This window comes from Sinocyclocheilus anshuiensis, unplaced genomic scaffold (genome assembly GCF_001515605.1).
Source record: "Sinocyclocheilus anshuiensis isolate Anshui unplaced genomic scaffold, SAMN03320099.WGS_v1.1 scaffold566, whole genome shotgun sequence".
In the NCBI taxonomy this organism is placed as follows: Eukaryota; Metazoa; Chordata; class Actinopteri; order Cypriniformes; family Cyprinidae; genus Sinocyclocheilus; species Sinocyclocheilus anshuiensis.
This window is the reverse complement of record NW_015542410.1, coordinates 2,280,296-2,295,188: the sequence shown is the minus strand read 5'-3', so window position 1 is coordinate 2,295,188 and position 14,893 is coordinate 2,280,296. Positions and strand designations below refer to the sequence as shown.

Sequence of the window (14,893 nt, the reverse complement as noted above, 5' to 3'; positions counted from 1 at the left end):
CTGTCATCTCTGGATCTATGATTAAAGCCGGCACACACACATTGGGTACAAGCCATACCGATCACTTCCTTTTTTTTACGTCACACTCAGACAGGGCCAAGCAAAGTAACAGTTTAACTCCAATGTGTGGAAACTATGTTTTTTAACTGGTGTATACTAAAGCCATCAGAACTCAGTAGTATGATTTCACAAAACAGGAAGGTTAACATGCTTATAAAAACACTAAATAAAGAGAAAAAAAAAGAAGAAAAGAAAATAACCCTCATGTTAACCCAAACCCGTTTGACTTTTCTTCTGTCTAACATAAAAGGAGGTGTTTAGTAGAATGTCCAAGCTGTTCTTTTCCAAACAAAATAAGTGGATGGTGACCAAGAATTAAGAAAGAAAGTCAGGTCAGATTTTGGGGTGAACAATCTCTTACACAATCTCGTAAAATCTCTATGCACTCAACATCTTCTAATACTGTTATAGGTCTATGTGTTTTTCAGTAGAAAGTCTCACAATACAATATACAGTAAACATGGTGTAGTGTCTGGACAGAATATTTGTACCAAAATTTGTCCGGAAAGTCTTCAAAGTAACAATGCAACAGTACAGCCTGTTAAAGTTGGCTGAACACTAACCAGCGTGAAGTGCAAAGGAAAATTTTTAAACAGAAGCAGAAAGAGTAATCATCATAAACGTGACAAAGTAACAACAGTCCAGTGACGTAGATCTCAGCCCCCTTTCTGTGTAACAAATTAAAGGCTGACTAGAAGTTTCAGCACTGCTCTTATTACACTCTTATACTACCCTGATTGAACCACTGCTCTCACCTGAGCCACAAACACAGAGGGTCAACTGATGGAAAGACAGTCAAGTCACTTAAAGAGGGATGAACTTTGAAAATGACCACAGATTTAAAGGACAACTAACTAAAAGGGGAAACTGCAATACTTTGTCTCACCGAGGACTTCAGGACAAGCAAGCAGAACAAAGCACACTGGGAACCTCTAATGGACTATTGTGCGCTTCTGTGAAGGACAGCTATAGTACACACAGACTGGAGATAAGAATGATACTATAAGTGCATCTTTACCACTCATCCGTTGCAATGGCAAGCTCTGTTTATCTCTGCCTGCTGAGGGCAGTTTTCCTGGTGTGTTTTGTTAACCCTTTAATTCAAGGACTAAGTGGAGATGCAAACGTGGTCCAGAATCCTCATCATGAACTGGAAGAGAATCTCACTGGACTCCCAATTGTCACATTTAAATGGCATCATGTTCAGACCCCATACCTGGTGATAATTTGGGTATTTGTGGCTGGATTGGCGAAACTATCAGGTATGTAGCTTGAACTATGAAGTAAAAATTGATTGGCAGTTAACAAATAAGGAATTAAGTTTGTTGTTTAACATATTCAAAGGCTTGTGTACAATATAATGCAGTTTAAGACATCAGTGGTATTCCTCATGAATGAATTTAAAGGTGACATATCATAAAAATCTGAATTTTTTCCAGGTTTATGTGCTATAATCAGGTCCCCGGTTGCATCTATCAACCAAGGAAACGTGAAAAAGATTGAACCCAGTAACTTTGTTTTGGGAAGCCTTTTTCTGCAAGCGTCTGAGAAAACAAGCGCATCAGATTTCGTTCCCTTGGTGACGTGGCAAAGGGATCTCATTATAATATTACCGCCCCTTAATCTGTAAGTTTCCACCCACGGCGCCATCATTTTGATTTCGCAAGTGACAACGGTGTACCTGCTCTAATGCCATGGCGAACGTTTGAGCAAAACATGCTAACTGTTCTGTCTTTGGCTGCACAGACGAGCACAGAACACTGTTTAGAGTCCCAACCTCAGAGGAGACAAGAGAGCAGTGGATTTATTTACTGTATATTGCTGCCACACAGATCTAATATAAACATGCGATTTATTTCCCAGCTGTTTACCTTCACAGACATAACCGACTGTTTTTTGTAACTCGTGTGTTTTTAATGTAAACTTGTGTGTGAATGAGAACTTAATTTAGTACTCACATGCTGTGACAGCAGCTTTCTGTACGTGTGCTTCGGATGTGTGCTCTCAGAAAACCGTATATCTGAAGTTTAAACTCATATGGTTTAAAACGCATGATTTCAGCGCGATAAACATTATAATCAGAACCAAAACAGATGTTTTTAGCATGTACGAGCTGTAATGGTACAGCTTTATTCTGGAAAAGGGGGCGGGGAGCAGCATCTCATTTGCATTTAAAGAGACAGGCCCGAAAAACAGTGTGTTTCTGCTTCCACTCAAAATAGGCATTTTCAAAATGATATAATAAATGATCTGTGGAGTATTTTGAGCTGAAACTTCACAGACACATTCTGGGGACACCAGAGACATATTACATATTGTAAAAAGGGGCATAATATGTCTCCTTTAAAGTTTGATCTGAAGTTGATGTCATTTTTGAATGAAAGGCTGAATTACAGTTCAGTTCAGTTCAGTTCTGAGAAGGAAGAAGATATCTTTATGATTACCTTGAACTAGGAAGTTTAATAACAATGCTGTGTAACAAATTCAAATTGAGTACAATAGCTGTGGAAGCTCAAAGAATCACATAAAATAATGATAAACATATTGCTACTCATGTAAAGGGATGATAATGTAGCACAAGTCCTGTGATTAGCAGGGTTAGTTTTGGTTTTCTTATCCTGCTTCTTTTATCAGTATAGAGAGATCAGTATCTGTTCTTTCCTCAAGTGTTGTTACTGTTTGGGATGATTTAAAAAATACATATTTTCTGGTTTCATCAGTTTGATGTTAAATACAGTATGGATGCGTCTATAAGAAAGAGGATGAAAACTAGTAAAATAATATGTGCTGTTGTTATTACTAAAAGTTTTAACAAAGTAAAAAAAAAGTAAAAATGAGTAAAAAATAATTACATTTAAACTAATTAACAGCTTTCAAGTACTTGATCCAGTATGATAATCATAAAAGAATCCTGTTCGTTTTACATTTCATTACTGATGCATTTAAAAAAATAAAAATAAATAAAAATCAGAAAATCTACTTGCATTATAACTTTGGTGCACATCATCAGGCAAATGCATGAATGTAAATGTAAATGTATAACTGGCATGTCTTTTTAAAATGCATAACCATTTTGCATGATTTTTGGGCATTGCTCATGACAGTTACATCTTGTGAAAATAAGATTTATAGTTTACAAAACATACTTCTGAGAAGATGCCCCAAATGACATCAAATACCAATCTTAGGGAGCGCCAATGTTAAAACAATCATTAACTTTAATATGCATCATATTAACCTTATCCACAACTTGAACATTATTGGCTACAAAAGTTGCAATCTGTTTTCTCTGTCTCTCCCTCTCTATCCAGTGATTGAACTAAATCATCATGTCACCAGTGTGATCCCAGAGAGTGGTCTGCTCATCATCCTGGGCTTTATTTTGGGAGGAATCGTCTGGGGAGCAGGCAAGGCGCAGACTTTCAAACTGCTTCCTCCCACGTTCTTCTACTACTTGTTGCCCCAGATCATCTTGGATGCCAGTTACTTTATGCCCAACAAGCTATTTTTCAGCAACCTGGGTGCCATTCTCATTTACGCCATCTTCGGAACGTGCTGGAACGCAGCTACAGTGGGCCTCTCGCTCTGGGGCTGCTATGAGGCTGGAGCGATGGGTACATTTATTTATAATAAAAACCTTTATTTTTAAGAATGTAGAGGATACCGAATTAATTAGCCAGTTTCTATAATCATCAGGTAACTTGGACATCGGTCTCCTGCAGTTTCTATTGTTTGGCAGTTTAATCGCCGCGGTGGATCCGGTGGCCGTGATTGCAGTGTTTGAAGAAGTGCATGTGAATGAGGTGCTCTTTATTCTGGTGTTTGGAGAGTCGTTGCTTAATGATGGGGTCACAGTGGTGAGTCTCAATTTCCTCAAATGCTCTAAATGCCATTATGCTCATTAGTATATCTATCCGCTTATGTAATCATCTTTTTGCATCTTTTGTAGGTGCTTTACAATGTATTTGATGCTTTTGTTGCTCTTGGAGGCCCAAAGATTGACGCCGCAGAGATTTTTAAGGGCATATGTATGAATATTCAACTCTACCGCCCATTCATAATGATAAACATAGCAATATTCTTTATTTTTTCACTTTAAACCAACCAGATTGATTTATTTTGCTTTCCACCTCTTAAAGTTTCATTTGTTGTGGTGGCATTTGGAGGCTCGTTTCTTGGCGTTGTGTTTGCCATCCTGCTGTCCCTGCTGACCAGGTGCACCAAACACATTCAGATAATTGAAGCTGGCTTTGTCTTTGTGGTGGGCTACCTGGCTTACCTGACAGCAGAAATGCTCTCACTCTCTGCAATACTTTCGTAAGAGTCTCTTGAACAATGCAACACATATAGAGAATGTACAGTAATACAACACCAGTACTTTAGGAATTTACTCTCAATGCACAATGTTTCTATGCAATTAATTCAGCTCATGGAGAAGAATGCCTTTCTGTGTCACAGAATCACCTTCTGCGGTATATGCTGTCAGAAATATGTGAACGCCAACATGGATGAGAAATCGGTCACTACGGTTCGTCATGCCATGAAGGTGCTTGCAAACGGCTCAGAAACCATGATCTTCGTATTCTTGGGTGTTACAGCCATTGATACAGAGATCTGGGTTTGGAACACAGGTTTCATCCTCCTCACCCTCCTCTTCGTCTTTATATACAGGATCATAGGTGAGTGCAGTTGTGGCCTATTAAAACTTTTTGTAAAAATGTTTTATTGAATATTATTAAATTGATAATCCACTCTAGTAAATACAATTTTTGTCCACAACATTCGATTATATATACTTTTTATAATTACAAAAATCTGTTTATATGTATTTTTCAAGTCTAAATATATTGTAACTTCAAGTCACAATAAAAAATACGCAAATAAAAAATCAAAAGTCAAATGCAAAAGTCGCACAGTGGTAAAAAACATTCAAACATGCAATATAACAGCAAATTCCCATAGCACACTTCACTTTTGCACACCCTTTCTGAATGGTAAAGTTTTGCAGTGCAAACCTTTTTAGTCTGTAATGACACTGCTGCATGCTAGGTAATGGGCCTTGCTAATATATTAATTCTCAATCAACTAAATCATAAACTTGTAATAAAATATTCATAATAATTTGAGTTTTCAGAGAAGCCAAAATCAAAAGTTTAAGAGATCTATGCTCATTGTAACATTCGTTGGTCGTGCTTGACAGTCAAGATCCACTCATTACAAAAAAAGAAAGAAAGAGCAGTGTTTATTTTATTTTTTATTTTTTAATAGAAAAATCATATTGTTCACAAATATTATTTGAAATAATTATGCTTGAGATGTAAAAAAGAATAAAACATTTAAAATCTCCCTCACATTTCAAAGATTTCTCTTTCAAAGAATGCCTCTTGGATGTGTTTTTATGATATGTTTAGGAATGTTTGTTTTATATTTGCAGGAGTTTTCTTGCTCACCTGGATGTTGAACAAGTTTAGACTGGTTCCCATCGAGGTCATTGACCAGGTTGTAATGAGCTACGGTGGCCTGCGGGGGGCAGTGGCGTATGGACTAGCAGCCATGTTAGACGAAGACAAGATCCCAGAGAAGAATCTGATGATTAGTACCACACTCATTGTGGTGTATTTCACTGTCATTCTTCAGGTTAAAACCCTATCACTCTTATCACAATTATGAGACTCTAAATGCTTGGATTATTTTGTACGTCCTACTAACCTGTAGTGAATGTCTTTGTGGTTTCTTTTTAGGGACTAACAATGAAGCCATTAGTTCAGTGGCTCAAGGTCAAAAGAGCAGCGCATTCAGACTTGAAACTTATTGAGAAACTAAACAATAGGGTAACTATTTGACAGTATCCATTTATGTGTTAATTTTAATAGTTATAGAAAAAGTTATATATATGGTGTCTTTATAGGCATTTGACCACATACTAGCAGCAGTGGAGGACATTTGTGGACGTATAGGAGATAACTGGTGGACCAGAGGGTGTGTTTTCCTCAGTTCTGTGGATATACTTAAATATTAATACAAAAAATATATATAAATATATGGACACACATCTCTTCTTTGATCTCTCTCCCAGTTGGAACAGGTTTGAGGAAAATTATATCAGCTGGTTATTGATGAAACCTAAGGCCAGAAGGAACAGAGACTACCTATTTAGTATCTTCCACAAACTTAATCTGGAGGATGCTGTTAACTACGTCAGTGAGGTAAGAGCATAGATTGGTGTTATACATTGCATAATATTGTCATTTGTTTGGTTATCTCAAACTGCATGTGTTTCCTGTAACAACAAAGTTTGCAATAGTTCTGTCATGACAACTCTCAGAGGGATTGGCATGGTAATGTAATGCTGCTGCTGCGGCAGAGCAAGTACCGACTTGCTACTGCCAATACATCCACAACATGCTGCTGTGAGCATGTAAGAAATGCTGCTGCTGCACATATAACATATATGATAACCTCCATAACATAGCCTACATGATCACCCCATAGCAGATCTATACAGGTGGAGCTGGGGAAGGTGGAGCGTTTTCTGAAGTGTGCTGCAACTTTTACCACAAGCATTAGCCAAGCATTTGAATGCTGAGCAGTGAGCTCATTGGCTAAAGATACAGGAGAGAACCGATCAGCTGACATGTGATAATGATGTCATTATGTCATATTGAGTTAGATCTATCGGACTGCGCCATCTAGAGTTTCATGCCAGAACTTTGTATTTTCACATACAATCATAGTGAATATAGTGATTGCAATGCAATCCATGTGCTGCTTGTGTACTATCAACAAAAAAAGCTCATGAGAAATGTATGTAACCTCTTTCTTTCTTCATGTAGGGTGAACGTCAAGGATCTCTGGGCTTCATTCGTAGTGATGAAGCAGCCAATGTAGATTTCAAAAAACAATTTGATTCAGAATTTACAGATGTGATGCCTGATATAATGGTTGATATGTCAAATTACGAGCTTGAAATCGAAAATGTTTCAGTAACCTCCATTGTGTAAGTGAACTGACTGTTTAAATCACATTTAAACACAATTGCGTAATTAATGCATCAGTTGTAATCAATCGTAAAACAGGTATGAGTAATGAAAGAGAGGGATAATTACTGTCTTGACAGAGATTTACATACAAGACTAAGAATCTTTGCCGGAGTTACAAAGCCAAAAGTGCTCAAATTTGACAAATAAATTCCTAAATGGCGAGATGTGGCAATAATGAAAATTGTTTTGTCTCTTGTAAATTAGAAAAGACACTATTCCCTCTGTATCCCTGGACATCCATGGGCATGACAGGAAAAATGCGGTGGACGACATCAATGCCCATCATCTTCTACAGCAGCACCTGTACAGGAGCAGAAAGAATGTATGAATCGCTCTCACAGACATGTATACAGTTTGCATCTCATTTGACCCATAATTTTCTTTCTTTCCGAGCAGCATCGTCACAAATACAGTCGCAGTCACTTCAGCATCAACCAGAGTGAGGACGAGGTGCAGGAGATCTTCCAGAGGACCATGAGGAGCCGCCTCGAGTCCTTCAAATCAGCTAAGATGGGTGTCAACCCTGCCAAAAAAATTACAAAGCACCACAAGAAGGAGCTTACACACAAGGTAAGAGACTTTCATGATGCCTCTTTCACCTGGATTGCTCAATTATAGTGTTGCATCTCTCAATTTATACATATTTTCAGATGGCTAATGGACACCCAGACGGTACAGGCCATCTATATGGAGATGAAGGTAACAATATTTTATATTAGCCTTTTATTAGTATTTATGACACAGAGCAGCTAGCTAAAAAATGTAATTAATTTGAAATAAATATTAATAAAATAAATATATGAAAATAAATAAATACATATTATAATCAATTTAATAATAGTGTAATAAATAAATAGACTTGTATAAGAACATATATAAATAATAGATAGATAGATAGATAGATATTAATAAATAAATGCATATTTTAAAATAACGATAACATATATTACATTTTAAAATAAAATAAAAAAAAAAAAAAATTACATTTTTTAAATAAAAATTGAAAAAATTAATATATATATATATATATATATATATATGCACTGAAATATGAAATAAACTATATAATGAAATAAAAAATACATAAAGATAAAAGTAGTTCAATAATTCATAAGTTATATTTAAATCATAATAAATTATATGTATACATTTATAAATTCATAAATGTATATTTTTTCCAAGTGTATTTGTAATTCAAATGTAATTGGTTTTTCAAGTATTTTCTTTTAAACATAATGAAATAAAAAAATTACATACAAAGTTGTATGTAATGAAAAAAAATTCAACATAAACCTCCTCAACATGATTTCCTTTTGAGTAAATGATCCGTTTCCACTATTTTCCACTATTTATTTATTAAACTTTTCTGCTCTAATTATCATTCTTTGACAAACAGTGTTGGGGAGTAACTAGTTACATATAATGGCATTATGTAATTTAATTACAAAATAAATGTAACTGTAATCTGTTACTTAGGAAAAAAAGTGTAATTAAATTACAGTTACTTATGAAAATGTTAGCGATTACAAAGGGGGTTACATCGGAATATGTTCTGCAAAAAGCTAGGATATGTTGAATAGTATTAATTTGTTGCTTTACCTGTTTTTGATGCGCACAATGCCTCCTGGCATTTAAACACCATTTAGTAAAGTAATGCTATTCTAATGCTTTTTATTGGTTCTCTTATTTGAATTTGCAGCACACCACGTCTGCCAATTACATCAATCCACATTATCGCTGAACACTTTAGGCTGCAACCTGTCTGTCTTTTAAATAGGGTAACTTAAAATCTGTAACCTAATACATTTCCAAAGTAACCCTCCCAAAGCATGCTTTTGTGTTTTTAGTTGACAGTGCTGTGGGGAGTGAGACTGGTGCTATCCGTGGTACTTTCATGAGAGACATGTATACAGTGGGAGGTAAGAAAAGGGTCTGAACAGATGTTGTTTTGTACGTAAAATCTATAGGCCTACAATATAGTTTGCATAAGTACCATATTTGCATAAGTAAGAAGTTGAAGGTTTGTCGATGTTTCTTTCATATCTCATTGAAGCTGGCATAGAGAATCCAGTATTCTTGCCAGATATGGACAGTCCCACTCACAGCAGCCTTCCCTGGCTAATGGAGACTGAGGCTGTCGCACCTTCCCAGAGGGCCCAGCGACGCCTGCCCTGGACACCCAACAGACTGCGGCGTCTTGCACCCATGAGGATCAGCACCTGCTCCACAGACTCCTTCCTGATGGCTGATCTGGAGGAACATGAGGAACAGCCTCAAACAGACCATGAAGAAATGTGAGTTTACACACACTTATCTGAAAAAATTCAGACATTGTTACTGACCATGTGTTTTTATGACTACAGACGACCAATCTTTGACTAGATACTTCAGGGCAATAATGCGGCATGTCACAAAGCACATCCACAGGCATGGAAGCATGCGTCTACAGATTTCAGGCCAAACCTCCAAAAAAAACAAGGTGGAACTGGAGAATTGCTGCAGGAAGTTCCACTGAAATGAAACAGCGTGGACCAAAATCTCATGGATGTTCCCATGGAATCCATTTAGGGCAACATATTAATGTACTATTGAGTGCGCACAGCAGTAGAAAAAGAAAACGAATGCTTTCAAAGTTTTCCAAGTGACACTTCTGCCTTTTCCAAATTTTATATGATTTTTTTAAATGTAAACACCTTGTGAAATGGTTGGTCAAAAAGAGTTTCCTACATGTGCTGACATATTTCCCATTGCAAAAGGAAACTTGGGCTTTAAAATAGCCAGTAACCTTCAGTTTACATCACAGCCATGATGAACATTATTTGCTATGCGCTATCTCTAATCGGTTTTAACTGCTGAACTTTTTTTTGGGTCAACTTTTAGGACTAAACTAGATTATAGATGGTCTCAAATCTAACAGACACTAATTTTGATCTTTAACACTGTGTTGGGGGAAAGATTGAGAATGTGTTTTGTGCAATAATGCTTATGTAATATTATGGAAGCTTGTTTCTGCCACAGAATGAAAAAAAAAAAAAGGGATAGTGATTACTTTTACTCAATACCTATTTTTTTCCCTCAGAATTGCAAGATATAAACATCTTGCAATTCTGACTTTTTGTTCTCAGAATTAGGAGTTTATATCTCACAGTTAAGTCTGTGAGAGTCACAATTACCTTTTTTTATTTTTTATCCCATTGTGGAAACTGCTTCCATATAATGTAGCAAGGGAAAAGCCATGTAGGCTTTTGTAAGATCCAGCTTGTAGTTTCATTTCTCTACAAGGCAGTTTCTTCCCTGTATCGCAATGTGCAACTAAATTAATAAGGAAGGAATTAAGTAAATTTGATATAAAGAGAGTTTTCACTCAGAATTAATTTTAGACTGTATGTGAGTGAATTGAGGTGGTAACTGTTACAAACTATGTTTGTGTATGGAAAAGGTCATATTTTAAATCAGTTGATTGTATCTTTCATTCAAATAATATATTTCTCGGGACATTGCTCTTTCCTTTGTGGGATTAATAAAGTATTTATCAACATTTCTATTTATCTAATCTACTGTTAGCCATTCTTACTTCAATCTACATCTGTATACACTTTTATTTTTCAGTTGGAGTAATTTTGCTATGTATAATTAATAATAATAAATAAATAAAAAAAAAAAAATAAATATTTATCATTTACATTTAAGTGAATCATCTAATATTTATATTTTACTGCAAATAACCAACAATTATTTTTAATAGTTAATAACACTGAACTACATACTCCTTTCTTGCACAGTAAACAGAAATGCATGTACATTCAATATTTATTCATACGTGTCATTTTTGCCCAAGACAAACATATCCATCAAAGTTTGCATACATACAGCTTTAATTAAAATATTGACAATTAAATAGAACAACCAAATAAAAAGACCCAATGAAAGACCACAATTAGAAGGGCTGAGATAAAACGAGACAAATATATATTTTAAAACTGGACAGTTCTGTTATCATTAATATTATTTCATCACACTTAAACTAAACGGTTATATCAGAGCGCTGAACATCATGTTGCATCACAATGGAAAGAGTGCTGACTTTGAAGAATCCTATGAAGCTCCTTCAAGATGAGAAGCTTGCATAGTATGATAAATCTGATACATATTGTGCTGTATTTAATCACAGATACAGATATCCTCATTTTATAATCACCATATCATCATGTTAATAAATGTAACAGTTGGATCCGTGAAGTTCATTTATGAAAAAGTGTCTAAAACAAAAAAGTGACATTTATTACCAAATATTAGTGACATTACCAATTCCGTTATTGCTATTTCATCACGTATAGAGAACACAGATTTGTCTTGGTTGTTAGAAATGGTTTGAAGACAAAAAACAATAAAGGGAAAACATCAATTGGGAGTCAGTGCTTGATCTATTAGTTTTGCAGTGCCAAATCCTTACAAAAAGTAGCTATAACCCTTGTAGAAATTTGGTCCAGAGACCCTGTAACTGGCAAGCTCAGTGATTTAATGTGTTCTTGGCGAAAAAAGAGGCACGATCACACCCACACATACAGTTTTAACACTCTTGAACACACATTATACAGTATATCATATTAATATAACTTCATATTGGCTTGTTGGGCCCTTAAAAATGTCGTATTTTACCTGTCTGAGAACAGCACCATTAGAAAAGGCACATTCCACTAACTCGTCTGCCCAAAGGATGAATCTTCACCACCTCAACATAGTCAGAAAAATAACCTCAAGCAGCAAATACTCTAGGCTTGAGGAAAACAGTTTATCACTTTAGTTCAGACACAATTAATATGAGTTCAAGAGGGCTTGAATCATCCTGTTTTTAATCAACTAAATGGAAATGTTTGAGGCGGCACCTTCATGTCAATAAAAGCGAGAGGACTGAAGGTTCATCCCTTTGTGAACTACATAATTTCGCTCATAAATACCATAGGACAATGCAGACACTCACAAACGACTTTTTCTTCGAAAAACAAGACGAGACGAATCTACTAGTCAATAGTCTATTGCATATTAGCCCAATTTATATTAGTCACTATCATGATTAAGATCACTATTCCCATCTTTTGCTTATCTTTCATAGACTTTGTTAGCAAAAATAATTGATGTGCATTATTCAGTTCCGTTATTTAAAAATATACAAATATACTTCTCCTCTGAATTAAAAATGCTTTAAAGGTATCCGCAGTTCAGCTTTAAGCCAAGGGGTAGAGAGGGTCGCATCACAGTTTCAGTGGGAGGTGCCATTTAAGCCACACCCACCAACTCAAATAGCCCCACCTACAGGACTTTTTTAGCAATTTATTCCGTGGCAACTTCAGAAGGCTGTATAAGTGGTCATCTAAAGCCAAATATGCATACGGGTGAAGGTTCTACTAATCACTCCCCGTATTCAAGTAAGTTCAAATGCTGGTAGCGGCAGAGAAGTAACAGTCCTCAACACATCGAAACAAATGAAAAAGAGCACCGAAGCCATTTGACGTTAGCGCAAAGATTTTTTTGTCAGAACTAAACTCCAGTTAACTCGCTAAAAGTGACATTTTATTTAAACTGTTTGGATATAATATAATGTATGTGGGTTTGGTAATTCGCAAAAAAAACTCTCGAAAAATTAGCAAGCTAACCGAACATCACACTCTGAAAAAAATCCAAACAAGGCTTTTTTCACCATACATTAAAAAATGCTAAAATTTTCGCAGTAAATGCAAAGCAGACACATGATTAGCGTAGTTAACATCCCCGAATTAGAGCACCACATCTCTTAGCACCTTGGGCGTTTCGCCAAATCTGAGACCGTACAGCTTTTTAAGTGCAGCAAAATATTTGTCAGTCATTTCTCAGAATCTCTCTTGTTCTCTCTCCACATATAAAAGCAGATGTAGTTTATGTAAAATAGCAGCTACACTGGTCAACACATATTTGTGGCTATAGGGCAGAAAGACGACAGTGCCATTCACATTAAGGGTGATGTGAAAGTGTGCCAGAGGCCATGGAGTTAACAAATATAACCCTCCACCTACCCTACTGCAATCCAAACGCCTTTACTCAATACTCCCTGCTACCCCTGTTTTCCGAGGCACATCGGTTTGGTCTGTATGGGATGCAGCTGAATACACAGGGGCTGTGAACACGCAGGGGTTTGAAGTTCAAAAGAATGTTTGAAAATTCAAACAGAATGTGTGAAAATGTAAACTTGAAGTTCAAAATAAAGTTCGAAAGTTCGAAATGTAATTTAAAACCTCAAAAGAGAATGTCCAAATGTTTAAAAGAAAGTTCAAAAAGAGCTTTTGAAAGTTCAAACGTTCAAAAGAATGTCTGAGAGTTCAAAAGAAAGTCCAAAAGTTTAAAAGAAAGTTCAAAAGAAAATGACCCAGTACTTGGTTTATTCAGTTTTATATTAGTTCAACTATTCAAATTGCCCTTAACAACAAAAAGAGCTTAATAACAACCATTTCAATAGCTAAATATCTGTCCAACCTATGTAGACGCCACTTACTTTAAATATATATTTAAAAATACCCCAATAGAATTGCGTTTTAGGGATATTTCCTACAAAACAGGCACTTTGTCTCATTTGACATTTTACATGAAAGGTTTGTCCAAGACCTCCTGACAGCAAACTGATTCTTTCCCATAAAACATACCCATGAGAGTATCCATCTCCTCTGTAAACGCAACTCAGCATTCTAGCCTTAAAACACATCATCCATTTCAATTCAAGTTCTCTTACACAATGCCACATACAACAAAACGTTTTTTTTTTTGTTTGTTTTAAATTAAAGCATTCACTCATAAGGTACGGTTTGCATTGTATAATGAAAGTCTACAACAGAGCCGCCAATAATTGGCTTATTGCACTAAAAGGCTTATGGGACAGTGTTTGTCATAGTTCACAGGGCTAAAACGCGAAATAAAGAAACTGATAAGTTAAACAGATCATTTCCAGATGCGCTATTGACAAATGCAAGTTAAAAGCAACATTATAAATAAGCTCCGAGATCATAAGTCAGAATGAAATGTCTAACAGCTGTAAAGTTAATATTAATGGATGACATAGGCCTCTGAGTAGCCTTGGGTGGAATTATATGTGCACACACATCAAATGTGTTATGGTCACGCTCCGACTGATTTGAACGCTTGCGTTGTAAGTGCACTCAAAATGAATGAGGCACAGAGACAGTTGACTATGTGGAAACTTTTTGCCAACCTTTGAGTTTCAAAGTTCATCTTTTGTTAATTCTGCAGTCCTTAGCTAATCTGTCACCTCTGCTTAATGAGCGAGCCGAAGAGAAAGCCACCAGGAACAGCAAAGAAGCAATAGTTCAATGGTAGGTGCAATATTTTCCAGACAGCACATGGACTAGAAAGTTAGTGCATCACAGAGGTATATAGAATCATTTGAAAGACTGTGAAATTGGAAGAAAAGAGGTGCCTCCAATGTTCAAAAAGCAGAATAAGACATGGACACATGGAAAATGAGATGTAAAAGAACAAATATGGATTTCCGACTGGTTGGAATGAAATGGAATGATATTTCAATTGTCTTTTTTGCAGATGCTAGATAAGATTTTGCTGGAAAAGCATGATTTACTAACAAAATATCAAGAATGGTTTCAGATTAGCGCAGCAAATGTCCAGAGCAGTGATCCTCGAATCTGGCTCGCGAGATCCACTTTCCTGCAGAGTTTAGCTCCAACCCTAATCAAACAAACCTAGCTGTGATTTTCTAATGATCCTGAAGACGTTGATAAGCAAACTCAGGT

The 14,893-nt window shown here is 36.0% G+C and overlaps 1 protein-coding gene and 1 long non-coding RNA gene across 2 annotated transcripts; both read left to right on the top strand.

Moving 5' to 3' along the window:
• The first annotated feature begins 533 nt into the window (after positions 1-533).
• LOC107693389 (uncharacterized) lies at positions 534-14,841 on the top strand. Its single transcript, XR_001634734.1, has 3 exons — positions 534-547; positions 13,413-13,423; positions 13,505-14,841. It is a non-coding gene; the product is annotated as an uncharacterized LOC107693389 (long non-coding RNA).
• LOC107693388 (sodium/hydrogen exchanger 3-like) lies at positions 1,094-9,526 on the top strand. The gene is made up of 17 exons (XM_016492751.1): positions 1,094-1,322; positions 3,372-3,674; positions 3,757-3,917; positions 4,010-4,088; positions 4,200-4,377; positions 4,519-4,739; positions 5,495-5,697; positions 5,802-5,891; positions 5,969-6,039; positions 6,137-6,266; positions 6,894-7,057; positions 7,305-7,422; positions 7,497-7,670; positions 7,751-7,799; positions 8,948-9,019; positions 9,154-9,394; positions 9,464-9,526. Exons 1-17 carry the CDS (start codon positions 1,094-1,096, stop codon positions 9,480-9,482), a joined length of 2,502 nt encoding a protein of 833 aa, XP_016348237.1. The 3' UTR covers positions 9,483-9,526.
• Positions 14,842-14,893: the final 52 nt, after the last annotated feature.